The sequence below is a fragment of the Dermacentor silvarum genome, chromosome 11, assembly GCF_013339745.2.
Source record: "Dermacentor silvarum isolate Dsil-2018 chromosome 11, BIME_Dsil_1.4, whole genome shotgun sequence".
Taxonomy (NCBI): domain Eukaryota; kingdom Metazoa; phylum Arthropoda; class Arachnida; order Ixodida; family Ixodidae; genus Dermacentor; species Dermacentor silvarum.
The window spans coordinates 103746143-103773756 of NC_051164.1; the positions used below are offsets into that span (position 1 = coordinate 103746143).

The 27614-nt window shown below is 44.4% G+C and overlaps 2 protein-coding genes across 3 annotated transcripts; one reads left to right on the plus strand and one right to left on the minus strand.

Moving 5' to 3' along the window:
- Window positions 1–2037: 2037 nt before the first annotated feature.
- On the plus strand, window positions 2038–25955 carry LOC119433277 (natterin-4). Of its 2 annotated transcripts, none has more exons than XM_049659196.1 (3): window positions 2038–2430; window positions 23909–24126; window positions 24787–25955. In XM_049659196.1, the coding sequence occupies exons 1-3, from the start codon at window positions 2220–2222 to the stop codon at window positions 25033–25035; spliced, it is 678 nt and encodes a 225-aa protein (XP_049515153.1). In that variant the 5' UTR covers window positions 2038–2219; the 3' UTR covers window positions 25036–25955. The 2 variants fall into 2 exon arrangements, with proteins under 2 accessions (XP_049515153.1, XP_037556352.1); XM_037700424.2 differs by lacking the exon at window positions 2038–2430 and adding an exon at window positions 22068–22306.
- LOC119433279 (natterin-3-like) lies at window positions 2593–11461 on the minus strand. Its single transcript, XM_037700426.2, has 3 exons — window positions 11353–11461; window positions 7645–7859; window positions 2593–3154 (listed from the first exon to the last, which is right to left on the minus strand). Exons 1-3 carry the CDS (start codon window positions 11366–11368, stop codon window positions 2906–2908), a joined length of 480 nt encoding a protein of 159 aa, XP_037556354.1. The 5' UTR covers window positions 11369–11461; the 3' UTR covers window positions 2593–2905.
- Window positions 25956–27614: the final 1659 nt, after the last annotated feature.

Genomic DNA, 27614 nt, shown 5'->3' on the forward strand with positions numbered 1-27614 from the left:
CGCACTTGGAAACAAAATCGTTATATGGTGAGGCAAGAGATCCCTGCTCACGAAAGTAACTCAGCGACCCTGGGCTCGGGAAAGACATGTTTTCTTCCTTTCTTTTTCTTTCTTTCTTTCTTTCCTCCTTTCTTTCTATTTGTTCAATTCGCGTAAATCGATTGTATATGAGAGAGAGAGAGAGAGAGAGAGAGAGAGAGAGAGAGCAAGCGAGAGAGGAATGGCAGGGAGGTTAACCAGAAGTCAGTGTCCGGTTTGCTACCCTACACTGGGGTGGGGGATAAAGGGGTTGGAGAGAGTGCAAAGAGAGAGAGAGAGAGAGAGAGAGCGCGAAAAAAAAAAACAGAAAAAAAAACACAGGCGTTCAATCACAGTCGTTCACACAGGCCAGTGGACTTCAGGAACCGCAAGAGCGCTTGCACGGCCTTCTGATGCGATGTTGAGTCGCGTCGATGTTGCAGAATTGTTTCTTCCGATAACGGCTGGTCATCCAACTGGTTCAGCACGACGGAGAGCGATTGTCTCTGCACACTGTATTGTGGGCACTGACAAAGAACATTGCGAATCGTTTCCGCGACCCCACAATTGTCACATGCTGCGCTGTCGGCCATCCCTATGCGGAACGCGTAGGCATTGGTGAACGCGACGCCCAACCATAGCCTACACAGAAGGGTCGCATCTCTTCGGGGAAGTCTTGTTGGAAGTAGAAGGCTTAACGTTGGATCCAAGGTGTATAATCGGGTGTGCATAAAATGTGGTTTATTCCAGTCTGATGAAGTGCATTGGCGTGCAAGCAGGCGGAGCATCCTTGCAGCATCTGTCCTAGACAGCGGGATCGATAGGCGGTTGTCTTGTTCATGAGCTGAACGAGCAGCTTGATCGGCACGTTCATTGCCAATAATGCCACAGTGACTTGGCAGCCACCGAAAGATTATTTCGTGTCCTTTCTCAGTCAGGTGGTGTATGACCTCTGTGATTTCGAAAACCAGTTGTTCCTGTGGACCGCGCCGTAAGGCTGACAGTATACTGTGCAGTGCCGTCTTCGAGTCGCATTTGTGTGCTGGTTCATCATTAATAAAATGTAGTGCGACTCGAAGCGCTGCCAGTTCTGCTGCTGTCGACGTTGTCAAGTGAGATGTTTTCATTTTGATAGTGGTGGCTTTTTTCTGTAATAACGACAGCGGCGGTAGAGCTGTTCTGCAAGACGGAACCGTCGGTGTATATGTGGGTGTAATTCCGGTACTTTTCATATAATAGGAGTAAGGTAAGCTGTTTAAGAGCCGGAAATTACATATCTGATTTTTTTCCGGACGCCAGGTACTACTGTCAGGTTGATCGTTGGCTGAATGAGGCACCAAGGAGGAGTGGAAGGTCTCGCGGCAGGTGTGAAGCAAGATGGTATAATCTCACGATGTGCGGATACCATTCGGCAGAGCGAGGCGTGTGGTCTCTCCGCAGGTAGAGAGGCTAGATGGTGGCAAGGAGTCCGTGCAAGGTGCCTTACGTGCATTCTTATTGCTTCAACTGCGATGTGGGTCTTTATGAGGTGGTCGTGCGTCAACGGCAACAACGATTGTATATGACAATTTGTATTTGACTTGAACTTCAGTTATTGTAAGAACCTTTCTTGTATTTGATTATTCGCTGCATTTACTTCGTGTATTCTGATGTTTTTCAGTGCTACCTTGACATGATGTATTAATAACTGTATTGTTAAATTCCTAATAGGAGGTCCCCCTGACAGTTTTTGTAACTCCGGGACCTCCTTCTGTACTAATGATGATGACGTATGAGAAACTGCTGCTCTTTCTGTTTCTCAGTGTTCGTGAAAGAAGACAACATAAGTTTTCAGTAGTAGCAGCAGAAGTAAACTTTATTTTGTCCGAGATGGGGCTCACGGAGGAGGAGAGTGACAGGGCCCGTCCTCTTCCTCAGGCGGCGGCTATAGGCCTTGCGCTTTGGCGGCGTCTATACGGCCATCTGGACGACCCGGAGTTGGAGATCCTGGTCTGAGCTGAGCAGTGCAGTCTCCAACTGCTCTATAGGGTGGCGTGTGAATATTTCATTGCTTGAAAATGTGTACCAGAGATTTATGATTCAGACAGTTGTATATATAATGAAAACATTTATTTTCATCGATACAGATTGGGAAAGTGTTGTTGGAAAAAAAAATTGACCTCATCCTCTTTTACAGCCGCCACCAGCAGAGAACGTCTTACATGTATATTTTACTAATAATACCAAGGATACGTTATTTTTTAATTATAAGTAATCATAGGAATACCAAAGGAGGGTCTTCATCCGACCTCTTGCACGCCGCACACACTATAGAGACGACGTACCCGAAGCACTTACGCAAGATATCAGCAACAAGCAGAATGAAAATTGTAGAAGACGGACAGCGCTTGCAGAACCAGCATAAAGCCGCAGGTGAATTGAACATTTATAGCCTATATAATTGCATGTCTGCTAAATTTGAGGCCAGCACCTGACTGTATATGTATGCATGTATGTGTACACATATGTCTGTGTCGCACAGCAACCAATAATTTAATTGCATAGATATGTACTTAGAACGCCGGTAATGGTAATTTTTAAGTTAATAATATCTCTTTAAATATATTAAAAGATGCGTTCAAACACGAAGTCGCTCTTCAACAGAAATAAGGAAATTCGCAATGATGAGATTTGTTTCCTCCATTATTTACGGCTCCATGAACGTTTGCGCCATTGCTCAACCAGCCATTGTTCGAAGAGCCACGGCCGCTGGATAAAAAGAAAGGCGGCCGTGGAAGAGCAAATGTGCGCGGCCCTCGGAAACGCGTTGCTTGCCGGCGATATGTCGCTTGCGGGCTGCTGCGAGAACGTTGTCGTGCGTGTGGAGTTGGTCTTGTTTCTCGTAATCTCACAGGTTGAGCGTCTTCAGCGTCAGCACTTCGTATTGGGCGTATCCGTACTCCTTCTTGTCGTAAGGAATGTACATGGTTTTGTGCGACGGGTGCACTTTGCCAATGAGCAGCAGACCCTGGTGATGGGCGCGGCCGATGTAGAGCGGCTCTCCCGATTTCGTGACGCCGCCCTGGATGGCTCCGCTCGGCACGGCACCGTCAGACGCCACTCGCCACGCCAGGGACGCACCGCGGCAGACCAGCGCCTTTAAGAACAGCGGAGAATTCAGTCAGGAGAACGTATCATTATACTGTATTGATGCGAAAACAAACAGCATTGTCAAGGAAGCGGAGGTTTTGTAATTCGAGGATTTCGAATGGGGTGGAATGCAAAAAATGCTCGATTGTACCGTGATTTTGAAGCACGGTAAAAAAAAAAGAAATAAAAAAAAACCTAGTTTCTACATCGAAACTGTATATGGCTAGGTTCTGACCTAAAGTGCGTGCGTTGATAGGATGTGTATAAAAAAGTGGAGTCGACAAAACTGACTCCACAGTAGCCTATGTATGTAGGTTCCTTAACACAAGTGTCAAAACCAGTGATGGATGACCGTTACGTCACAGTCTACCCACCAATCCACCAATTAAGGTGAATGAAGGAGGATTAGGGTGGACTAAGTCTGATTAAGGTGTATTATGGAGAATTTTGGTTGATTAAAGTGGATTCGGGTGCATTGAGGTGAATTAAGGTCGACTAAGGCGGATTAAAAAGGATTAAGGTGCATTAAGGAGTACTAGGGTAGATTAAGGTAGATTAAGGAGAATTAAGGTTGATTATGGTCTTACTCGAAGTATTCGTTAATTGGTGTTTATTTGTAAGTAAATATGTAAATTGTACATATTTGTATATGTAAGAAACATTTGTAAGAAAAGTAAAAGACGATATCTTTAACGCTACTCTGAAAGTGAATGTGAGTTCTATTGATAGAATTCACGGATTAGGTAAGAAGCTTTCTGGTAGAACTCGTCCTGTCATCTTGAGGGTGGCAGACTGTAGAAATAAATGTTCTGCAGAATTGCTCAAAACTGAAAGATACTGATTACAGTATCAGCGAGGATTTCTCTAAAACAGTACAGGGAATACGACAAAAAATGTCGCAGTTTCGCCCGAAAGGCGAAGCATCGATTGCGATAGCAAATTAGTAGAGAGCTATTCGGAGTAGGGATAGTGGTTTTATCGGCTGCATAAACTTGGACACATTCGCTTACTAGCTGAATTAACAATCGTGGTGTCAGCGCGCACAAGCAAACATGAATAGATCACACTGAATGACCGCAGACAACGATTGTCAAAACGCTGGCAGCAAGCGCAGGTTCGCGCGGTCTATCGCTTCAACGGAAACTGAGCGGCGAATGCACAGTGCATACAAAGGTCAGAGCCGTGTGGAGATAAGAGACGGTGCGGGCGACCGGCACCGCCGGGCAAAGTGCAGAGGAGAAGTTGTTGCCAGAGAAGCTGCCCCCCTCCCTCCCTCCCGCGCTGCCTTCCCGCTTTCATGCTTTCGCGTGGGAGATTGAGCTGGCAAGATACGCCTTTGGTGCCGAGCACAGCGCCGCCCCGCCTCCCTTCCTCCCATACCCCCACGGCCTTCCGCACGACGGTCGCGTTTGCTTTCCGCCGTGCGTTCGCTCTCCGTGATAGCGCGCCGGGGAGTTCGCCCTCCGTGATAGCGCGCGTCCCCCGCGCGCTTTCGCTCGCGCATACGGCGCGTGGCGACGATTTTATCGCCCTTGGAATCTATACGGAACCTCACGGCGACGGCGACGCCGACGGCAGAAATCCGGTTTAAGTGTCCATATAATTGCTATCGCAATAAAAGCTATGGAACTCGGCAAGTGATGAAAGGAAGGCAGGAAAAAAAAGGTAAAGCTTGTTTTTGTTAAGTTGAGGGTAAACACGCTGTACAGCTGGAATGAAGAGCTTGAGGAAAGGTGCAAGCTGGGAAGTCATTCAGGAACAAGAGATAATTGACATATACCCGCTCAACATGTAGGCTTCAAAATAATTAACGCAAACGCGAGAAGCGTGTTAAACAAAGCACACGCGCTTGAAGCTTTACTTAGTGATCATGAACCTGATATTGCCGTAATTACGGAAACTTGGTTACAAAAAACATACCTGATAGCGAAATTTCCCCACCTGGTTACACGTTGGCTAGAAGGAATCGAGATAGGAAAGGTGGAGGCGTGGCTCTTCTCGTCAAGCGAAACATCGTTTTCTCTCCTTTAGAAGTGCCAGGTGATATTGAGGCAGTGTGGGTTAAAACAAAACTGAACAATCGAACTGTATTCGTCGGAGGGGTATACAGAGCTCCGAACTCTCCTGTGGAACATATCTTGCAACTTAAACAATTCATGGAAACGTACATGAAAAAACAAGACGGCATACTGTTACTAGGTGATTTTAATCTTCCAGCTATTGATTGGGATTCATATGTGGCCGGAAACACAGATGTCACTTCTTCTGAGGTATTTTTGGATTTATTATTTTCATACAATTTGACTCAGATAGTTAAGGAATTTACTAGGGTGTGTACAACAAGCTCTTCTGTACTTGATCTTATTTTAATTTCCAGTGCTTTGACAACGTATGTGAATGATTGTCTTGTTGAAGAAGGTTTATCCGATCATAAGATGGTTATTCTGTCTTTGAACATGTCCTCGTATCCCTTGCACCAGGAATCAAGCATCCATTACCTAAACTTTCGAGCTGCTGATTTACAAATTGTAGTCGTGGAGTTCGCAGGGCGGATCGACTTGGAATCATTTCTCAGGATCACACCAGTTTCGAGATATGAATTCCCGAACTTTGCGGAGAAATGCATTGCCTTATATATATATATATATATATATATATATATATATATATATATATATATATAATGTGTGACACACGCACGCAGCAAAATGCTGAAAACGGCCGTCTAGTTAGATTTATGTGCACGTTAAAGAACCCCAGGTGGTCCCGATTAATCCGGAGTCCCCCACTATGGCGTGCCTCATAATCAGATGGTGGTTTTGGCAAGTAAAAACCACAAATTTCATTTTTGTATAGAAGCACACAACAGCACCAATGTTCTCTCTAGTCATTTTAGAGCTCAGATCTTAGGCGGCGGTTCCTGCGGTGAGCGTCGGCGTCCCTCGTAACCGAGCGAACGAACACGGCGAAGGATTAAAAAGCGAACGCGGAGCGCTGCGAAGGATGAAAGATGGCGATACCGAGGAGAGCGCGATGAGGAAAGTGGAGGAGGAGGAGAGTATGGCGAATGCGTGAGAAGCAAAGCGCAGTGCCGCGCCAGACGGGCTCTGTGCATGGTGACTGATGGCTACGGGATGGCGCCAGAGTAGTGCGCGTCATCTTTTCACTGATGACGCCACCGATAGCAAATATAGAAACGAAAGCATGAGCGAAAGTCTGTGCGCGGCGGCAGCTGTGAATCGCGTCCACGCGTCCTGCCTTTCGCGATCTCCAGATTAGCGAGTCATTCACGCGTGCACACTTCGCTCCGTTTGCAGCGTGCCGCACGAGGCACGCTGCAGACGCGAGCCAATATATCGCGGAATTAAAACATGTATATAGAGCTGCGCTGCAAATTTCGAATTAGGGAGTATCGATATCGTCGGGGAATTTTTTGGTAGGAAACTCTATGGTACAGGAAAATTTGACCCTCAAGCTGGGCGTCTATCGCTACCCACTGGGAAGTTTCGGGGCGCTAAGACCCACAGTTTCATTCAAATGTCGAATGCCTCTGTGTTCGAAGTTGTTCGGGAGCGCAGAGGAGAACATTTGGTGTTAACGGCATTTCTCGCTTAGCGTGCCGAAATGGTGCAGGTACTTCTGAGCGTGTTTTCTTAGCATGCCGCCGCATTCGTAGGTAGGTAAATGAGAACGTCTATGTTCTGCCTGAAGCCTTTTAAAGATGAGAGGATGGTGAACGCACCTGAGGTATAGATTATAGTAAAAGGCGGTTGTGGTAGTTGTGTCATATTGAAACACGAAGAATGATAAGAATATTACTTACAACGCAATAAAATGCTTGACGTTTCGCTTATTGTATACGAGTATGCAACGTTGCAGACGATACTCGTGAAGTTAGTTTCGTCCACTTTCATTTCTTTTTACCCTATTATGTCTTCATTTCAATTAAACACAACATTTCACCTCCCCTATAGCTTTCTCTGACTCTCATTGACTGTCACGGGTGGCTGTAACTAAGAAAATGTCGCACCCGTTCGGATCCCCTTATCGAACTCGTTCAGAAAAAAATTTTTTTAAAAAAGGAAGGAGAGAGTGGCATAAGTGAAGTCTCAAACATGGCGTCTCTGACGTGTTTCTGGCTCCACAATCACTTCCGACGCCTGCAATTAGCAATATCATGGCCTTCGAGATTACTCTGTTGCCCTGAGAGTGACATATCGCTGCTCCGTGGATTTGGGCACCGCCTATCGAGGGCGAATTCTTCTTTCTGGGGTTTTACGTGCCAAACCAGTTGTAATTATGAGGCACGCCGTAGTGGAGGGCTGCGGATTAATTTTGACCACCTGGGTTTCTTTAACGTGCACTACAACGCAAGCACACGGGCGTTCTTGCATTTCGCCTCCATCGAAATGCGGCCGCCGCGGCCGGGATTCGATCCCGCGATGTCGTGCTCAGCAGCGCAACGCCTTAGGGCGAAGTTAAGCACGCCGTACCTACCTGGTAATCGCCGGACGAGTACTCGAGCCCTCCATTGGAGACGTAGCAGACGCTCCGGGAGCGGACCACCTTCCCCGGCAGGAGGTCGCCCTTGCACAGGGCTCGCCCCACGTATATCACCTCGCCTCCTTTGTCGTCACCTCCGGCCACCGCGTTGCTCGGTATCTCGGAGCCTTTACAGACTACCCAGTGGCATGCGGGGTTGTACTGCGTCTCTGCGGAGTGTGTCGCGCAAGGTCTTATATCAAACCAATTTCAGGTATGCGGAAGGTTTGAGTATTAAAGGTAACTCTGATGTTGGGCGTCTATGCGAGCTGCAAGAATGGCTTTTTAGCCAACATCGGAATTATGGTTAGAATTTAGTACATAATTTTCCTATACTTCGTCCATCTGGCTCGAAACGGCTCTGCGACTCTGTCAATTGATAATTTTCAACTAAAAATTGCGTTATAGATACTTCGCAATAATTACGCACGTGGGCAGTCTTGTTGCCTTCTGCGTTTAGAAAAATAAGACTGCTTCAAACTTTAAGCCTAGTAGGGCAGATCAAGCCGAGTAAACGAATCCATAAGAACGTCTGAAGACACAAGTACGAACATATTAGACAAATCCATGTACTAATTAACCATCATTGCCGTAGTATCTGGGCGATTGCTGCACCACAGTTCTCTGTAGTATGCTTTAGCCTGAAACTCTATGCGGTAGATGCCGCTAGCTTAACCGATGCGGCACCGAAGCGTTCATACGGATTTAGTAGTCATCATCATCATCAGCCTATTTTCTAAGTCCACTGCAGGACGAAGGCTTATCCTTTATTGATAGGTAACTTTCTATATTTCTTCTGAAGAACCGTGGTAGCTGTGGTATCTTTGTAGATATTTCCCAAGATATTCACGTATACCTTGTGTACTCTTTGATTACGCATTGCATCTATGGCTGCTGGTATATAAACTGAATCAAACGCCTTTTCATAATCTGTGAAAGCCATATGGAGAGGTCGATTGCAGCCCTCAGATTTCTCTATTATCTGATTGATGACATGGATGTGATCCACTGTAGAATATCCCTTCCTGAAGCCAGTCTTTGTTGGAAATTCTGTTGGAAATTATCTTGGGGAATATTTTATAGTAGTAGTACTTGATAGTAAAAGCCGCGCTGCTTAGCTGGCGCATACACAGGAAAAATGACACTCAAACACGAGGTGGACAGACCTTGCGCTGTAGCAACTCTATTAATTCGATTGACATCTGTGGTGTTACGAGTGCGGTACATGGATTCATTTTTGGTTCCATGCTGATTACTGTGCCATCATCTGATAGGCAAATCGCGTACTCAAGTAGCTTAGCTTACGCGAAAACACAAACTCCAATCAATATAGGCCCTTTGCATTATATTCAAGTCAAAATTTAACTTCATTTACGTCGTAAATAAATGAACGCAGAAATGTTGATTCGGACGGAGTTCCCCCAGTACGCGTCTGTCAGAAATTTTAATACTCTCTTCGAATCTGATTTGATTTGAGTGTTTATTTCTTTCAAACGAAAGGGGTAGCCAAGGCAAAAGGCGATAGGCCTGACGGGGCCTTGGCTCCCTGTTACAGCCAGCAGCACACACATCCAGTACATATACAGCAACAAAACACATGTGTAGATCATTTACATGACTTGATATAACAGAAATGCAATGGCTTTATACATATAAAGCAACTATAATGATGCATCAGGACAATAGATTAATATTTATACTAATATTAATTGAAACTCATACTTTCTTTGCGTTCTTTTTGTACTCTTACACCGCCTAACTCTGGGTCCCGTATTTCTAACATCTGCCCATTTACTTGACTGCACCTATGTACACTTTTTTACACTGTCTGTCAAACGTATAGCATTGGTGTGACGGGCGTCAAGCGAATGAATAAACATTGCGCAGAGACTGTGTTGCTTTCGTATTTTACGCGTCAGTGTTAGTGTGCGGGTGCGCCTATTAAGCAGCGAAACTTAAAACCATCAATTGGTGCCGTAGAAACTAGACCTCGTCAAAGCACTTCTATAACAAGACTTAGTTCTGGTTGGCTATTCTGCAGGGGGGGACAAAAAAAAATCACCAGCCCTTCCCCTGTCGAGAAAATGGGGGTAAGCGCAGCTTGTCGTGTGTGTATCTGACATTCGTGGTGATTTCTCTCTCTCTCTCTCTCTCTCTGTCTCTCTCTCTCTCTCTCTCTCTCTCTTTTTTGTCGTTTTTGTCCCTGGTATGTGCCATTGAGCTTGGTCACCAAGATCGCACTATCACCAAGATCGGCCCACTTTTCAGCGTCGACACTTGGGAGCCTATAGAGCTTCGCTTAAAAAGGAGAGCAACACAAATCAAGTAAGCCACTTCCAATATCCAACATTAGCAGGCAGCGTTACCTATAGACGTTAGGAACTTCATCAGGGCAGATATATGACCTTTTGCGCGGAGTTGTTTTGGGAGCACTGGCCTAGAACTTCCTGTTGTCTCAGAATGTCCAGTCTATCAAGAGCTGCGTCGTATACACGTACGCATAGCACTAACACGATGACCACCTGACACTGAACGGTTAACTTTCGCGGTTTTCAAAATATAGCAACACGTGACCAATAGAGAATAACTCGTAAAAAAAAAAACGGCTTCAGTGACATTCACCAGCAAGAAAGTGCAGCTTTGTTTTTTGTATAAAAATAATGGTCAGTAGGAGCACTTAGATGAATTTTGATGTCTCAGTGTAACCTTTTTTTTTTTTTTTCGATCTTAACCGGCGCAGATATGTCGATTTATCAGGTGTAATGACTCTTATAAAAGTGGGATATCTTAAACACACAATTCACAAGACACGAGAACTTGCAACACACAAAAAATTACAAGCTGACCAACTGACTTACAAAACATATGCCTCGGTAGTCTGGGCGCCTCATAATACTCAAGATATACCTAGGCTGACTCGAACGAATTAAGAAAAAAATATGCAACGTCTCTACATCAATGGCATAGCCGGTGATTCTGAAATTTGTTCTATGCGCGTTTCTATACTTTTCTCTTTTTTTTTTTTTTTTTTTGGGGGGGGGGGGGGAGGCTTGACTTGCTGGAAATCGGGCACCTTTTCGGTCTGCATAAGAATATCAATGGGCCATTATGTATTCGTGTACCCATTTCCTTTGTGAGTTATTTCCTTTGCGAGTGACAGCACATGTCACTCGCGTCGAATGCACGCCTTGTATATTAGGCCAGTCACCCCTTATTTAGACTGTTATCAGTTCGTCTTTTTTTTTATTATTGTTGCGCTGTGGAACAACTTATAAGGCGCACTTCGGCAGTTACCGTATGATATCTTAGTGCAGGATTTGCTTGAGCATATGCAGTCTTTTTTTTTTTTTCGTACGTAATTCTGCCTTATCCACTGCTGTCATATCCGAGTGTCATTAGATGGCCATACGAATAAGTAAATAAATGAATACATAAATAAACATATAAAAGACAAGGAAACATGGCTAACAGTGACGCTGTTTGAACAAGCGCTAGAGTTTAGTTTGAAGATAGTTACGTAGCCTGGAAGAAAAACTACACGTAGTGTTAACTTAAGCCAGACGAGCGAGAACCTGCGAGAACCTGCGAGCTAGCATGCAGCGAAAATGCAGGAAAAAGGAATTGGGCTCAGCAAGATGTGATGCGTACAGATGTGGTACTTACTCTCGTAGTCGGCCATTTGTTCTCCCTTTTGAGGTGAAGTTGGGGTTCAGCGATGCTTCGCACATGAAGTTAAGCTCATATATATACTGCTGCCGAGACCTTCACAGTGAAGTTAACGGTTGTGCAGATAAGCCAAAGAGGAACTAGATTTGTGTACGTTGATGTAATGAGTGTGCTTACGAGTCACTGATGTGTGTCTCCCCACCCCCTCCCTCTCACCCGCCTATATGCTGTTCCTGCTTTCCATTTCATATTTGTTAAAACCACATACGCCGAATATAAGCTTTGTATACGTTTTATCGCTATATTACCGATGTCGATCCCCATGATTGCCGATGGAGATTTGTGCGCGATTTCCGGGTAACACTCGCGAAGGTTGTCAGTACATTTATCGGTCGCTTATGAAGAATATAATCGCCATTCCAATCATTCGAATCATTAGAAGAAGAAAGCCGCGTGTAGACACTGGTAACTAGGGAACTCATGGAAACAAAAAACAGTTGTAAACGCACCCATGTGAGTGCCTTGAGTGATACGAGTGCAACCGAAAGTGTTTCAATCGGCTTGTTTGAGGTAGCCGGCCAAGGTCGCTCGTTTTCCTGAGTGACTAGGCCTGCTGCGTTGTTGAAGCCTGGATAGTAATCGCCCGTTATCTCTTTCGCTCGCACATTCCTGGGGCGTCATCCCCCTAACCTACATACATAAATGCACAAATGTATACAACTGATATTAAATTATCGGCACGAAAACATGGCTGACCTTGGATGTTGGAAATGGTGGACGCTTTCCCTGTGAACGTGAGAATTAATCTCACAAACTGGAGTGATAGTACGGGGAGTAGGTGTAATTATCGGAATGCGGAACGATTAATCAACGCTCACTTCCGTTTGATACGCCGCCCGAACAATCGTAGGTTACGTCTCGAAATAAGGGCACTACACGTGTATCGCAGGTCTCGCTACCACCTCCGTGTCGTCAGGCGGTCTACATGGATCATTCGCGTGACTCAATAAAATACGTGTTCTGCGTACATCCGAAATGCATTGTAATATTAGGCAGTGATTTTCAACTACCCCACATAAATTGCGCCACGTCTTGTGTGAACTCTTGGGCAAATCGTCCCGTGTGCTTGCACTTGCTTCACACAATGAGATGTTAAATTGATCAATGTGTATGTATAAAGCACCTGGAGTAGCATGTCAGGTGATCAACCAGGCTAACATTTACTCCAGCATATCGTTAACGCTTTTATATATATATATATATATATATATATATATATATATATATATATATATATATATATATATATATAATATAGGGTCAAGGGTCCCTTGAAAAAGGTCGGTCCACCGACCGAAACTGTTGGGTAAATAAACCTAAGATAACCGCGAAGTTGTGCTTCTGATTTTTCTAAATACGCGTGGCCCATTGAAAAATCCAGTATATATATATATATATATATATATATATATATATATATAAACGCGAGAAGGAGGGATACCGAGGGGCTAGATTTTTGTTACTCATGACTATACAGAGCCAACAGGCATTGAAGCCACGGAAAGCATCGAGGAAATTAGCTGCGGATAAAAATTGAAATGTAGAAAATAATAAATAAAAGGGAAATGTAAGCCGAGGAAAATATGTGGGAGCCGAGCCCATAATTAACCTCCGCATAATGCGTGCGTTGCACTACCACTTGTGCTACCGTGACGGCTAGCAATCCGTCCACTAACTTGGGTATTTATTTTCACTAGATATAGCCCTGGTAGTGTTGGCCAGCGCCACTTAAAGCCATAGGGGAGGGGGGGGGGGGGGGCGAATGTGGAACATCTTGTTTCTCCATATATAACTCTCTCGAGGCTGTTATTGAGGTCACTAATTTAGCGACTTGCCGCCCACATGTGCCGGTAACCATAAGCATGTCAGGCGTATACGCCCGGCATGCTTTGAGGACTATAGTCCTCAAAGTTTAGCCGCTGCAACTTGACTCTAGCCCTGTTTCCCTGCTGATATTAAAGCTAAACTCCTCAAAATCCCGAAGCATGTCTCGGCTATATTATTATCACTCTTTCAGCGGTCCTCGAGCGTTGCTGTTGACTCGAAAATGATTCGTTTCATCGCTATAATCAATCTGTTAAAAGAACGAGTCCTAACAAGTATACCGTTCGATACCACTCACCTGTATTTGCTACAAAATGTTAGAACACACTCTTTTTTTTTTTTCTTTGCACAATATGACTCATTCAAACGCCAACAACTTGCTTTTAGACAACCAGCACTGTTTTTAGCACACACACAAAAACATTCCTGTAAAACAGAATTCTTCGATCTCGTTACGGACCTTCATTGCTGCATACGTGAACTAAGATAATCGAATATAAAATGTTCATAATTTTTTAAAGAAAGCGTTTGATCATGTGCCATATAAGTGAATAGTCAAAGAAGCTGACATCACGTAATTAGACACCGATACTTATACCTGCCAACTTTCCCGAACTTTTCGTGATGTTTATGAATTCGGGCTTGTTCTTCTATTTTACGGGTCTAGCGTATAAAGTTGCGGAAAACATTTTGTTCGCGAAAACGTTTAGCTCAGCGGTATCCGACGTCATACCCTGGAAAGTCTTCCGATGGCGAATGGACACCAGAGGGCCATTCACTTCGAGCAAGTTCATTCGCACATGGTCCTGTAGCAGGCAAAGCCAGCAACACCAAAGCCACTGAAACTGTCGCTGTGATATAAAACCAATTTGTTGCTTGGCAGCATCTGCTCTCCCAAGTATGCTGCCACTTCTGTGCCGCGTTTGAAGGTAGATTGTTATTAAAGTGCTTATGTATCCCCACAAAAGGTGTGCGCTCAAGAAAAACTCCAAGAAATGCGTGCTACACTCTAAGAAGTATTCCGGGGAAAACGGGAGTAACTGCACAGTTAGTCCAAAAAACGGCACTTTCGTCCCTCAAAGGAGTAACTGCAGGAGTGTGCGTGGCGTGTGCAAATTTTGGAGAGTAAGTGTACGATCCCTGGTCCGAAAGAGAGCAACGGCGAGGATGAACTGCAACAGTTACTCCCCATGCACTTTGCTGTTTTCGTCCGTCTCGTGGAGTGATGCGGCGAACGCGGTATTGTCTATATATCATGAATAGTTGGAAGTTCGTGTACTGTCTATCTGAACTAGATGTAAAGCAGCACTTTGCATCTTCGTGAGAAAATTGCCTGAAATTTAAAAGGTGGAATCTGAAGAGCCGTGCACTTCGTGTGTGTGCACACCATAAGTGAACGATACGCATTAAGCGCGCAAGTCAAATGGATTGCCAGATTTTCTTGGCCACTAGTACCTAAGCAGTTCCTTTCGTTGCAAAGAGATTATAAACTGAAGCGATGTGTAGCTCAAAAGGGGCACGCTAAGCGATAGAGAAATTGTCCTCTGTCGTCTTGCGTGCCCCGTTTGCGCTCGCTATAAGGCCAAACCCCATATGCGCGAAAATGCACGCGACAGCGACGAGCGACGGTATGAGCGACGAAACAGGCCGTTCGCGCGACGTGTCGCGTGGTCGAAATCGCGCGATCGCTCGGTTTCTCAAATTTGAAATCCGTCGCCCGTCGCCCGGAAGGGCTGTGCTCAAGCAGCCAATAGTAAAACACCGGAACAGGATGTACAGCAGTGACGTACTGCCGGTTGTCTCCACGCGCGGTTTTCGTCGATTGCCATGTCCTCCTCTCCTCCTCTACGCCCGAGTCACGTGCACACAGCGAGCAAGTAAAGTAATGTAAATAAAGCACTTGCATATAAAAACAATACTGCAGGGCAATGATAAAAAATGTTCTGTGTTACTGTGCAACAAAACATATTATTTTACACTGCGTACCGCTGTCAACGCGCCTCATTTGGTACGAGTAGACGCCCTCATGCCAGCAACAATGGAGATCGCTCGCTGAAGCCGTCGCGCGAATGGGGTTTGCCCGTGCAAGCGACAGCTTGCGCGAAGGCGATCTACGTCGCGTCGCTCGTCGCCGTCGCGCGCATTTTCGCGCATATGGGGTTTGGCCTATATACACGAAGATCACGTAATGTCTCAGTTTAAATCACCGTAAGAATAATCGGGCAGCTTTCTTTCGCTTAGATTTGTAAGTATGCGCAACGTTAGACTCTCCCGGCATAGCATACACCAAATGCCGAGTCTCTTCTGTTATTGCCGCACCTGCGTTAAGCTGGTTAACCTCGACTCGGTAACCTGACTTGTCAACCGAGCTGCCATGGTGAAGTGGTTAGAGTACCCGACTTGTAAGCGAGAGGACGTGAGTTCGAATCCTACTTGCCGGTGGTTTTTTTTTTTCGCCCAGGTAATTTTTTTTATTAGCGAATAAATGGTTAATTTAATTAATTCCATCTTCGAGGAGCACCGGAAAGAATAACCGTTACTCCCTTGAGGAGCATCGGAAAAGAGCAACTGTTAGTCCTCCACATGGGGAGTAACAGTTCATCCCCTCTCACTTACCCCCTAAAGGGAGGAATGGTTGTGGCAGATCAGTTCCTCCCCTAAAGGAGTAACCACAATACCCCATTTCCTCCTTTTCTTCTTAGAGTGTATGAACAAAAAGTGCAGCATATCTCTGTTCGAACGTTAGGACGACAATGCTCGCCTTTTGAGCTGTTCGTAATCGAAAGGAACACAATAATGATTAAGGCAGATAAAGTGTTGAATACCTCAAGGTGTTGTCTCATAAACACTGGTGCTACGTCCGAATGTGTCTCTTACGTATTTACCGGTCTGTTGCGTGTACCATTCTAGACTATGGTTGCATAGTTTATGGCTCAACCAGACAGTCATACATTCCACGACTTGACCCGGTACATGATCTCGGACTGCGACTGGTAAGTGGTGCTTACGGGACATCACTTGTCCAAAGCCTATACGTTGACTGTATTGAGCCTTCCTTACAGCAGCGCAGAGCGTTACTGACCTTCGGCTACGTTCTCAGAATTCAGCGACCACCGCAGCACATCTGCTACAACATCGTCACACAGTGCAACTCACGCGTACACTACACAAATAAACCGAGCATTAGGCCGCTTGTTTTGCCACATGAGGAATACCGTCAAGATTGTGATATTCCTCTTGAGGTCCTCCAGGTTACTAAAAAGCCACAACGATTGCCTCCGTGGTGTGACTTAACAAAGTTATGTGATTGGACATTGACACGTCTAAAGAAAATCACACCCACAAGAACACATAATACAAGATTACCGCGCTCTTCAGGGCAAGTATAAAATTACACGGAATTTTACACTGATGGCTCTAAAACACAAGAACACGTGGGTGTGGGGGCCGTAACAAAAAATTAAGAAACAAGTATTCGATTACCAAAGTATGCGCTGAAGTTTATGCAGTATGGACTGTAGATAAATACATTATCGCTGACAAGCACGAAAATAGACATATACACTTATTCGTTAAGCACACTAAAGGCTATACATCTTAAATCCGAGTGTGAACCCCTGCTAGGGGATACTTTACGCATGGTAACTTCAAACAGATACGGAAGATCAATTCGTTTCTGCTGTGTCCCAAGCCATGTTGGGATACCGGATAATGAAGGAGCGGATAGATGCTCATCCATGGCATTGTGCCATGCAAAGATAGTATCCGAGCCATTGGGGAAGGCCTTAATGACAAAATGGCAACACGAATGGGACCATTGTGTAAACATCAAGCTGCATATGACTAAACCAGTACTTGGCAAGTGGAAGTCATGCAATCACGAGGAGTGGTTTATTGAAGTAGTTTTATGCCGAATAAGCATTGGGAACACACACCTCACACACTATCTTTTATTTAGAAATGACCCACCAACATGCGAAAAGCGACAAAAACAGACAAGTTGTGCACATTTTACTTACATGTACACATACTGAAACATACAGACGAAAACTTTTCCATAATTTATATGAACTACACATACCTTTACACCCTCTTTAGCTTTAGAAGATTATCGACTAGTTCCATTACTTGACGCGCTTAAATCTCTAAACACTTGCTTTTACACAAGCTATAGAGCATTACAGCTTTTGCTGTTTTTAAATTTGATTTTATAACACCTTGTGTTTGGCGCCGCGTAGCCATAGTCACTTTCGCGCCACTGAACCCCATATAATTAACTGAAGCGTCGATTTTTCAAAGGTTTCTTTTAAAGGCACACGTTATACATCAGATAACTTGATTCTTTTATAGAATTACATAACTCTTCTTTCACGTTACTCCTGCTTTACCTATGTACAATAAAAGTACAATAAATACAAATAAATGTACAATAAATACAATTAAAGGAGTACGTTTGTCTAGGTCAATAGATCATGAGAAAGAAATTTACAGGAGAATAAAATTGGGTTGGAGCGCATACGGCAGGCATTGAAGTGCAAGAAAAGTGTACAATCATTGGATTCTACCGGTGCTGACATATGGGGCAGAAACTTGGAAGTTAACAAAGAAGCTCGAGAACAAGTTAAGGACAGCACAAAGAACGATGGAACGGAAAATGTTAGGCCTAACGTTAAGAGACAGGAAGAGAGCAGTGTGTATCAGAGAACAAACGGGGATAGCCGATATTCTAGTTGACATTAAGCGGAAGAAATGGAGCTGGGCAGGCCATGTAATGCGTAGGATGGATAACCGGTGGACCAGTAGAGTCACAGAATGGATACCCAGAGAAGCGCAGTCGAGGACGGCAGAAAACTAGGTGGGATGATGAAGTTAGGAAATTTGCAGCCGCTAGTTGCAATCATCTAGCGCAAGACAGGGGTAAGTGGAGATCACAGGGAGAGGCCTTCGTCCTGCAGTGGACATGAATAGGCTGATGTTGATGATGATGAATATTGTGAATGTCGATCTTGTTCCTCCTTCCTTAATAGTTTAACGGTTTACTCTATGTGGTTTCTGTTTTTTTTTTCCTGTCGGTTTATTTCTTCGCTATTGTGTTTCTGTGTTTGAAACAATGCTTATGTAATAATTCCTCTGCCAACGCCCATTCCCCCTTTTTATATAACGTCCTTTATAGGAATTTAGGCTGCTGTAATAAAAATTTGCTGGCTCTCCCGTAATCTAGAGTAGATGTGAGCATGAAATGGCTACCGGCAAAGCAGATGGTGCCGCGACGCAGGTCTGAAGGCTTACTGAGCCGAAATGAACCTGCTTTGAACTGAACCTCGTTGCAAGCCTCGTCTCGGCCGAACAACCATCCGCGGTGCGCGGCGCTGTCGGCCTGCATGGTCACGCAGGGTGGCGCCATTTGTCGAAGGAGGCGGCGCAACATCCGCGCCGCGGAACTCACGGACTGCATGCGTTGAAAAGACCGCATGCAACCCTGTCTCAGAGCCAAAAAATGACAATCAAGTGTCTGGTGAACTTTATCTGCCTTTTGAACGTCGCTTTTGGAAGTGACAAATTAAAGTTCAGCGTACAAGAAGTTAAAGCTTGAGTGACATTGTGAACAAACATTAGGAATGGGAAGCTATATATATATATATATATATATATATATATATACAGGGTGTCCCAGCTAAAAGGCAATGTTTAAAAAACGACGGTGTGTGCTAGGAGGCTCAAATCAACTCAGTGTTGTTGAGGATCGTGTGTCCTAGTCTGCGGTATATTTTTCGTTTTTCAAAGTCAATTAATTAGTATAAACTAATTGCCTAACATTTTAAATATTGGCTTAACCAAGAAAGTGCAATATGAAAGTTGATCACATTTAAAAATGACCGACTGAAGTGTTTGCAACTATAAGTACCATTGATGGAGCTTCTTGTAATTGCCTTTAAAGAAAGCCCGTGAAATACAAAAACAACCGCGTGGTAGCGCCACTGTTTCAGTGCCCCCAGATGACCCATCAGTAAAGGACATTGTTTGCATGCTTTTTCGAGACGCAGCCCGGTGTCCTGTCGCGATCGAGCGTCAGAGCGAGCAGCGGTGATAATAAAGTCCCTATATAAGAAAAGTACCGCCATCCTTTGATCAACGCCGCTTCGCTCTCTCCTGTATCTCTGATTGGACGATGATAGGGTGCGCTTTGACTTCTTTATATATATATATATATTTTTTTTCCCGCCTCAGAGCCATGCTGAAAGTCCTCTGCGCAGCCGCAGTTGCCGCCGGCGGCGGCGACGCGCGCCCGGCCTGAAAGTTTCAACGTGGACTTTCTAGGGCCGCCACCGTCGACTTGCTTTGGCAAGCAAGAAAATGACGACGGAGGAAAGAGTAGATGGCGGTACTTTTCTTATATGGGGACTTTATGTGATAAAGGTGTGTCGCGCTTCGACGTGACGTGACAAAACATATCATTCGCTCCACTTGTGGAATGAAGCCCGAACGCACAAGGCAAAAAAGAATAAATGAAGCTCGGGCTTGAGTAAATGTTGACCGCCGAACTGTTTAATCGTGAAGGAAAATGCAATTGTTATGTTCCTCAATTCGTTCGTGATCATATCTTAATAGCGAAAGTTGCTGGCACGTACCTTGCGGCCACCGGTAACGCCAAGCCCGTCCCGCAGCGCTGAATAGTGGCGCTATCACGCGCTATTTTTGTATTTCGGGGGCCTTCTTTAAAGGCAATTACAAGAAGCTCCTTCAATAGTACTTAGTTGCAAACACTTAAGTCGGGCATTTTTAAATGTGATCTACAACTTTCCTATTTGCACATTCTTGGTTAAACCAATATTTAAAAAGTTAGGCAATTAGTCTTTAATAATTAATCGACTTTGCAAAACGAAAAAAAAGAAATACCGCAGACTAGAGGCTCTACTCTCGACACGCATCGCATGGCGGCTGCACCGCCGCCATTATCCGCCATGTTTACTCTCTCATTGGCTGTCGGGAGATGACGTGTTTTGAAATTTGTGCCGGGAAACGGAAGTTTTGCAAAATGGATTTTGCGTTTTCATCAGAATGACGAAACGTGACGTGGAGCTGCAAATTTTATCGAGTAATACCTTTTTGTGGTCCTTGGCACCTATATTGCGACTTTAGCGCTTTAAAAAGAAAGTGGACGGTAGCGTGCAGAAACCCGTGCAATGCATCTGCAGTTTCGCGAATATGTGGTGGCGTTCCAAGATAGCCGGCATGTCAGCATTGTTGATTGGCTGAAGGAATATCCCGTGAACAGCGTCACAGGAAGGGCCGTTTCGTGAACGTCAATTTGACGTTGCGTGACGTTGCGCTGGGCCGCCATTGCAGAGATTTTCCGCCATAATTTGTGGTGCGACGAGCCGCGCAAATTATGGTAATGAGCGGCCACATGCAATGGCAGTCGAGAAGCATGCGTATCGCCGCATTTTCCCCGTCATTTGGGGCCATGAAAATCTTTTGTTCACAACGCGTGCTCATAGCATTTGCATCGCTCTCGGGTGGTGTTGGCATTTGTGTTTTGAACCATCATTTTTATTAAAGACACGTTTATTTGAAAGAATATTGGTTGAACATTACAAACCTTCTGCGACTTTTTGCATTTTCACTGCTGCGTTTGTATCTTAATCAATATTAATGACTTTTCGCGTCATCAAAGGCTATGAAGATGGCGACCTTTTAATTTATAAAAAGAAATGTACGCAAGGCGGCGCCTTGAAGTTTCCTCTCGCGGTGCGAGTAAGCAGCGGAATGAACAAGAAATGGCAGTGCCGGCGCTTGCGTCGAGCAAGCGGATGCCTGTGGCGCGCGCAACGCTATCGATGATATTCGCCCGCTTCTCAGCCAGACGAGTCGGGCTGAGTCACTTAATTGCGTTTCGCGAGATAGCGATAACGTGGCCTATAGAGCGCGCGCTCATCATCACTGGAAGGTCGCTTATGCTGTCTCAAGGTTGAAAGCAAGTGCGTGGACGCCAGTATACGATGACTCATTCCGTTTCCCGAGGACACGCATCCGAGCTAATGAAGCAGACGACAGCTTGTGCGTATGCAGACGACGGAAGCGAGAAACGATTTTGATAGAATAATCGTACGATTTGAGCTAGCTGCGTTATTTTTACTGGGGAGGAAAACTGTTTTGCTTTATCGAGAACGCTAGGTTCAGTGCCTTCATTTCAATTTCTTAGGCGCAACGTCAAATTTGCGGCACGTTACGAAAGCAAATCGGGGCTATCGGCGCCATTTTGTAAGCGTCACGCCTACGTCACGCCTCGAAGAAAATGGCAGAATGTCCAGAATTATAGAGTTTCTCACTATATTATAGTGAGAAACACTATGTCCAGAATAGCAGCTTAGGAGACGCGATCCTCAACACCACTGAGTTGGTTTGAGCCTCCCAGCACACTCCGTCGTTTTTAAAACATTGGCTACTTTTAGCTGGGACACCCTGTATATTGCAACTAGTTTGGGCAGTAACTAGCGTATGTAATGCGGTCCTGTACAAGGGGTTGGGGGTCAGAGATCGCATTTTCCTAACTTTTGACTGGTTGCCGGGATGATTTCGTTTTGCACTCGCCACGATGCCCGCATGTTCTCACAGGTTCTCGTTCCGTTTTCGCACCTATTCTCGTCTTGTGTGCCCGGATAAGGGCTCTGGATTTTCGATCAAGGTCTCTTGAAGGTCGCCGACAACGGGACCTAAAAGCATTTCATGCTTAATAAATGAAATACGCAAGTGTAGATTTCGTTATATGGAGATAAATTAGCATTAAAAATCTGGGCTATCGTTCCGGCCCATCGGCTTACTGATAATCGATCATCGCAGTCACGCAGTCGATATACCTGCTTGCCAAAATAAGTTCCTTGTTGGTTTATCAGCGCTAATATTGCCATCATTTCAGCGCGCGGCATAGTTCCTTGTCTGTTTATCGACATAACGTCATCTCAGCGCGCGACTTGTGGTATATATGAACCTTCCTTGGGATCGTGTCGATCACCGTTCAGATCACAATCAGCACACCGAAGACGACACAAAATGTCCGACTACGGAGGTGAGTGAGCCCTTACTGCGCTGTGTGTGCGTGTGATGTTCTTGCTTACTATGCACGATGTAGTACCGCAACTTCCGTCAAATGTTGTACGTATACCTCAGATTATGTGTACGAGCTGAAATCGGGCCGACATTACCAGAATTGTGGAAGCCAGAAACAAAGGAACGTGTTCTAGTGAGCGCTAACTTCTTCGCGTCTGAATTCTGCAGTATAGTACTCGTTTGTTTTATTCTCGATATTATCTTGACTACTGTGTTCCTTAATGTGTTGTGTATGTTGAGCAGAAACGACTAAACAGCTAAGAATCATCTATGAATTGTCAGCATGCTTTCGCAATGTAGTGTTTCTATGTTATGCATTAGAACTTTCAGATTTGCAAAGCCACAGTTTTGTGTTATTTGTTATCGGTGCTTTAAAAAGAAGGCTATAGTGCTCTTCCATGCAGGGTGTTTCAGCGAACACTTCCAAAAATGTCTTTATATTACCTGTGGCAGATAGCATCAATGAAGTTTTTAACTAATTACATTATGGTACATATTGCAAATTACCAATTCTAGCGGGTGAGACTGCAAGGCATATCGACTTGAAAATAATTGTGTGGGTGACACCATTTACGATATATGCGCCGTCAAACTTGCAGTAAGTATGCACTGCTGTTCAACTTACTTTCTTGACAAAACGTCGTTTTATGCATTGAAGCACAAAAAGTAACTGGAACGCCAATGCATTTTTCCGCACAGTTGGGGAATTAAAATCTCGGAACTGGTCATCCTGAGAAGTCGTTCCAAGTGGATCTGCCTTGCGAACTGCGCGGCTAGAATTTGTAAATTGCAATATATGTGCCTTAGGGTAACTAGTTAGAATCCTAATATTTTTGGAAATTCGTCGATTGTGTATTTCAGTTTTTTGTGCAATGTCCGCCTCTTCGAGTAGACTAGCTCATGGACAAGAAATTGTGCTATCTTCCACAGGCAGTTTTTATAAATGAAAGTGTTCGTTCAAACGCCCGGTATGCAAAAGAGTCAATCCGAACTTTTGTGCGTTTCCGTTATATTAAAATTAGTAAAGAGAAAGACCGCCCGTATTCGAAGCACGTAGCGTAGGCATCATCAGTGTTCGTCATTCTCAGCCAGATACAAGAAAATACAAAATACTTTAAAAGCCACGTCGTCGCACTGACGCACTAGTGCTGTGGTTCTGGCACGAAACATTAAAAAAAAAAAAACGGAAAATAGTCACAATAGAAAACTAAAAAAAGCCTGCAGATCCCACGCCCCGTAGAAATCGATGTTATGCGAAGCATTGTGCGGGGAGCTTAACGAAACGACCATGAGAGCACTAAGACGTAGGCGGCTGGCTAGATAGATAGATAGATAGATAGATAGATAGATAGATAGATAGATAGATAGATAGATAGATAGATAGATAGATAGATAGATAGATAGATAGATAGATAGATAGATAGATAGATAGATAGATAGATACATACTCAATGTGACAAATGTTCGCCAAGAAATGTTTCGCATGTAAAACTGTTTTAGTGTTACTCTTAAGTGTCACCTTAAGGTACTGATAAATAGGTGTTCCCGGTTTGTTGCTCAGCCAGCAGCTACAAGTCACCCTGCCACTGGGTTCGCTGCAGCGGAAAGCACATACCGCACAACGCCGTGGCCGGAGGCGAGGAAAAAGGCGGCAAGTTCAAATTGTTCGTGGCTCGCGCCGTGCACAAGGGCGAAGTGCTGCCGGGAAAAGTGGTCCCTTCCCTAGGTACCTGTTACGTGTCTTACGATGGTGTCGAGACGAAGTACAGCGACTACCAGGTGTGCAGAACTATCATGCTGTCCTTTTGCAATCGGGTTAATACTCGCTTTCCTACTGTCTTCTTCTTCTTTTTTTTTCTTTGTTCGTGATTGCCATCACCGTCGCCAGCCTGTTGTAAGTGCAGTGCATCGACTACCTTTTTTTTTTTTTTTTTTTTTTCTGGAACTGTCTGACCGAACTTATCCCCGTGTTTCCGGCTACGTTTTTCTTTTCCTGGCGCCAACCGCGAGATGTTTTGTGTTTCTAATGTCCATAGATGGATGGCTGGACACAAAGTGGCTCAAGCAAGCTAATAATTCTACTCGCATTAAGCAAGGAAAGAGTGGAGAAGGAAAGGAAGGGAGGTTAGAACTTCTAAAGGTCTTATGGGATGAGATTACAGGGGGTCTCCGTCTTTACGCTGCATTTTATTTAGGTTATATGCTTGCATTGCGACTGTGGCTATCGCCATCAACTCAACACCCATCGTGGTGAAGATCTGAATGCACCCTTGCGCCACGGAACACATCGTCGTGATCAAGGAGGAGGAGAGAGAGAAATAAGGCAGGGATATTAACCAGAAATTCGTCTGGTGGGTTACCCTACTCTGGGGGACGGGAAAGAATTATAGAAAGAGAAGATAGAGAATCGTCGTGATCAAGATCTGCATGTGGTCGCAGGCACTCGTCTCCGACAGTGACTCCCTGACTTGGTTGCCGGGATCTGGTGGCGGGGTGCCCGGTGGAGCCATCCAGGGTGGCACTACGTCCAAAGGCGAGCCGCTCTACATCGGCCGCGTCCGTATCGAAGACGGCCTGGTCATTGGGAAGGTGCACCCTTCGCATGGATGCGCGTATATTCCCTACTACCAGAAAGAGTACAAGTACACCGACTACGAGGTCCTTGTCTGCAAGACGGTCAACTTCTGAGCAGACGTCGTGCAACGCGAGACGGTGGTTCTGCCACCGACGCCAGCTATACTCACTGTGTACGCTTATACCGGCAAAGGATGCGTTGCGAAGGATCTTTTTTGAGTCGTTTTGAGTTTTTAGTTGATTGCCGTTGATGATGATGAACCCTGCTGAAAAAAAAAAAAAAACCGTATTACCCATAACTCCTATATCCAGTAACATCATATGACCTATAGGAAAAACTTTTTTATGGGATCCTATGTTTCATATCGGATTAGTTGATATGGAAGTTATGGGACATATTGATATTTCAATTGGGAAATTATGGAAAGCTTGCTTTTGTGCAGCGCCGTGCGAGTTCTTGCAAGAGTTGAAACGAAATTTTGGAGTGAGCAGGACATCAAAATGCCGAAGAAGCTGAGCTTTTCAAACCAGGAATAAACAGAACAATGGATTGCTCTATACTTAGAAGTTTGTAGCTTTTTTTTTTTTTTCTTTACGTCTAGTTGGGCGGCTGTGAACCAATCGAAATATTCTGTTGGCCATAATTTATCAATAAAGAAAAATCCCAACAGTTCAGTAAACGCACAATGCATCATTTTTCTGTTGTGGCTGGAATGGTAACCGTGCGCACAAAAAGACGCCGGGCACTCATGCCGCCTAGCGTCTGTCACGTGACAAAAGTGAATAGCGTAGAGTGTGCACACCAAGAAAACGTCGCAAGGATCGGGCACATATATTACAAGTAAAGAAAAAAAAATGCCGTTCATTAAGTCATAGGCTGGATACGTCGCAAGAAAGGAAGAAAAGCATAACAATATTGCTGCTTTCCAGGAGGAATAAAATGAAACAGACCGTGACACTTGTATAAGCGCTGTGGTATAACGGCATAAAGTTATAGAGCACGCAAAACGCCAATTTACTGAGCAATAAATTATTTTGATTCCATTGGTTGTGAACACTAACTGCGGATATATATATATATATAAATTTTGAAATACTGTCAATCCATCACTGGGATTATTACAGGCGTGGGAGTGAATACATACGTAAAATGCATAGAGGTATATATGATGCTAACCACAACATGTACACACAATAGAAGAGAAAACAATACAGGCAAAATAATTAGAACATTTTTTTTCACAAACTATTGATTCGGACAAGCGGACTACAACAACGGCAGCATAAAAGACAGCAACACGCAGCATGCCTGTGGAAAACGGCTTCTGCCACAAGTTCAGTGAACAATTCTAGCGTGGGCTGAACCACCATAAATTGATCCAAGTGATTCCAGTCTCTAACTGCTTGTGGGAAAAGGGAGAAGCGGAATGTGTTATTAGTACAGTGAAATTCGTCTAAGGTGAATTTTTGTTTGTGGCGCGTTTGTCTGGAAAAGTTGTATCGAATGAATGACCGGATATTCAGCTTGAAGCTATCGTCTAACATTAGGCACAATAATTTTAACCTGTGCACTTTGGCTCGGCTAGACAAGGTTGCGAGACCCGCGTGTTGCAGCAGTTCGGTTGGGGAATCTGTACGCCTGTAACGATTGAAAATAAACCACACAGCTGTCCTACTCTTTCAAGTGTAAGAGTATTGTTTTTAGTGTACAGAAACCGCGCAACACTGGCATATTCCAATATTGGTCACATCAGACTGGTATAAGTGAGGAGTCGTGTTTCATATATAGAACCGGTAAGCGAACGTTTTAAGATATTGCTTGTTTGATATTTGCTGTACATGCGCGTTCCAGCTAAGGGCACGGCTTATCAAGACACCCATAGATATTTATACTGTGAACATATTGTACGTATATGAGACCATTTATGCTCTAAGGTAAGAAGGGTTGATTTCTTGTTTGTTATGCTCATGTAAACTGTTTTATCCGCGTTTAATACCATTTGCCAATCTGTGAGTGAATGAAATTTTGCGTCCTAGATGGAAATTCCTTGAACTCTAACTTATCCAAAATTTAGCTTTCTTGAGCGCGTAGTTGCCGAGCTGTTTACAACAGAAGTTTGCGATATTTGGCAATCTTCAAAGGCAAATTATCCAAAAAGTAAAAACTCAAAATTATTTTGCTGCATCTAGGAATTAGATAAGTATGTCCTAAAGCTACAGAGCAAGCCGCAATGGAGTAAGTGCGGTAGTTTCTTCTAAATGTGGTCACAACTGAGACACAGTTCGCAAAACCCATGTATCTTGTTCTTGAACATTTATTTCTAAATCACAATAATCAATTTCTTGATATTATATGTAGTTGGAATCTACGAGGATTAAGCTTTTTATGGTATATACCGCCACTTTATATCTTAAATAGAAGAGCCGCTACGGTTGCTCCAAAAGTACTGAAAACGGGGGGCGCGTGCCGCCGGAGTGGGACCGCCATCCTTAAAAAGATTGGCTCTCTGTTTCCCGCCCGATGGAGGTAGGCGTAAGCGCATGGTTATTATGCTCTACACTAATGTATCGCCAGAACTTGTGAGGAGCCGTTTTAATAAAGCTGTGCAGAGAGTGACTAAGAAAGTGTTTTTTTTTTTTTTTTCGCCAGGCTCGCTTTATTTTTCGGGGACCTTGACAACGCTGAGATTTGC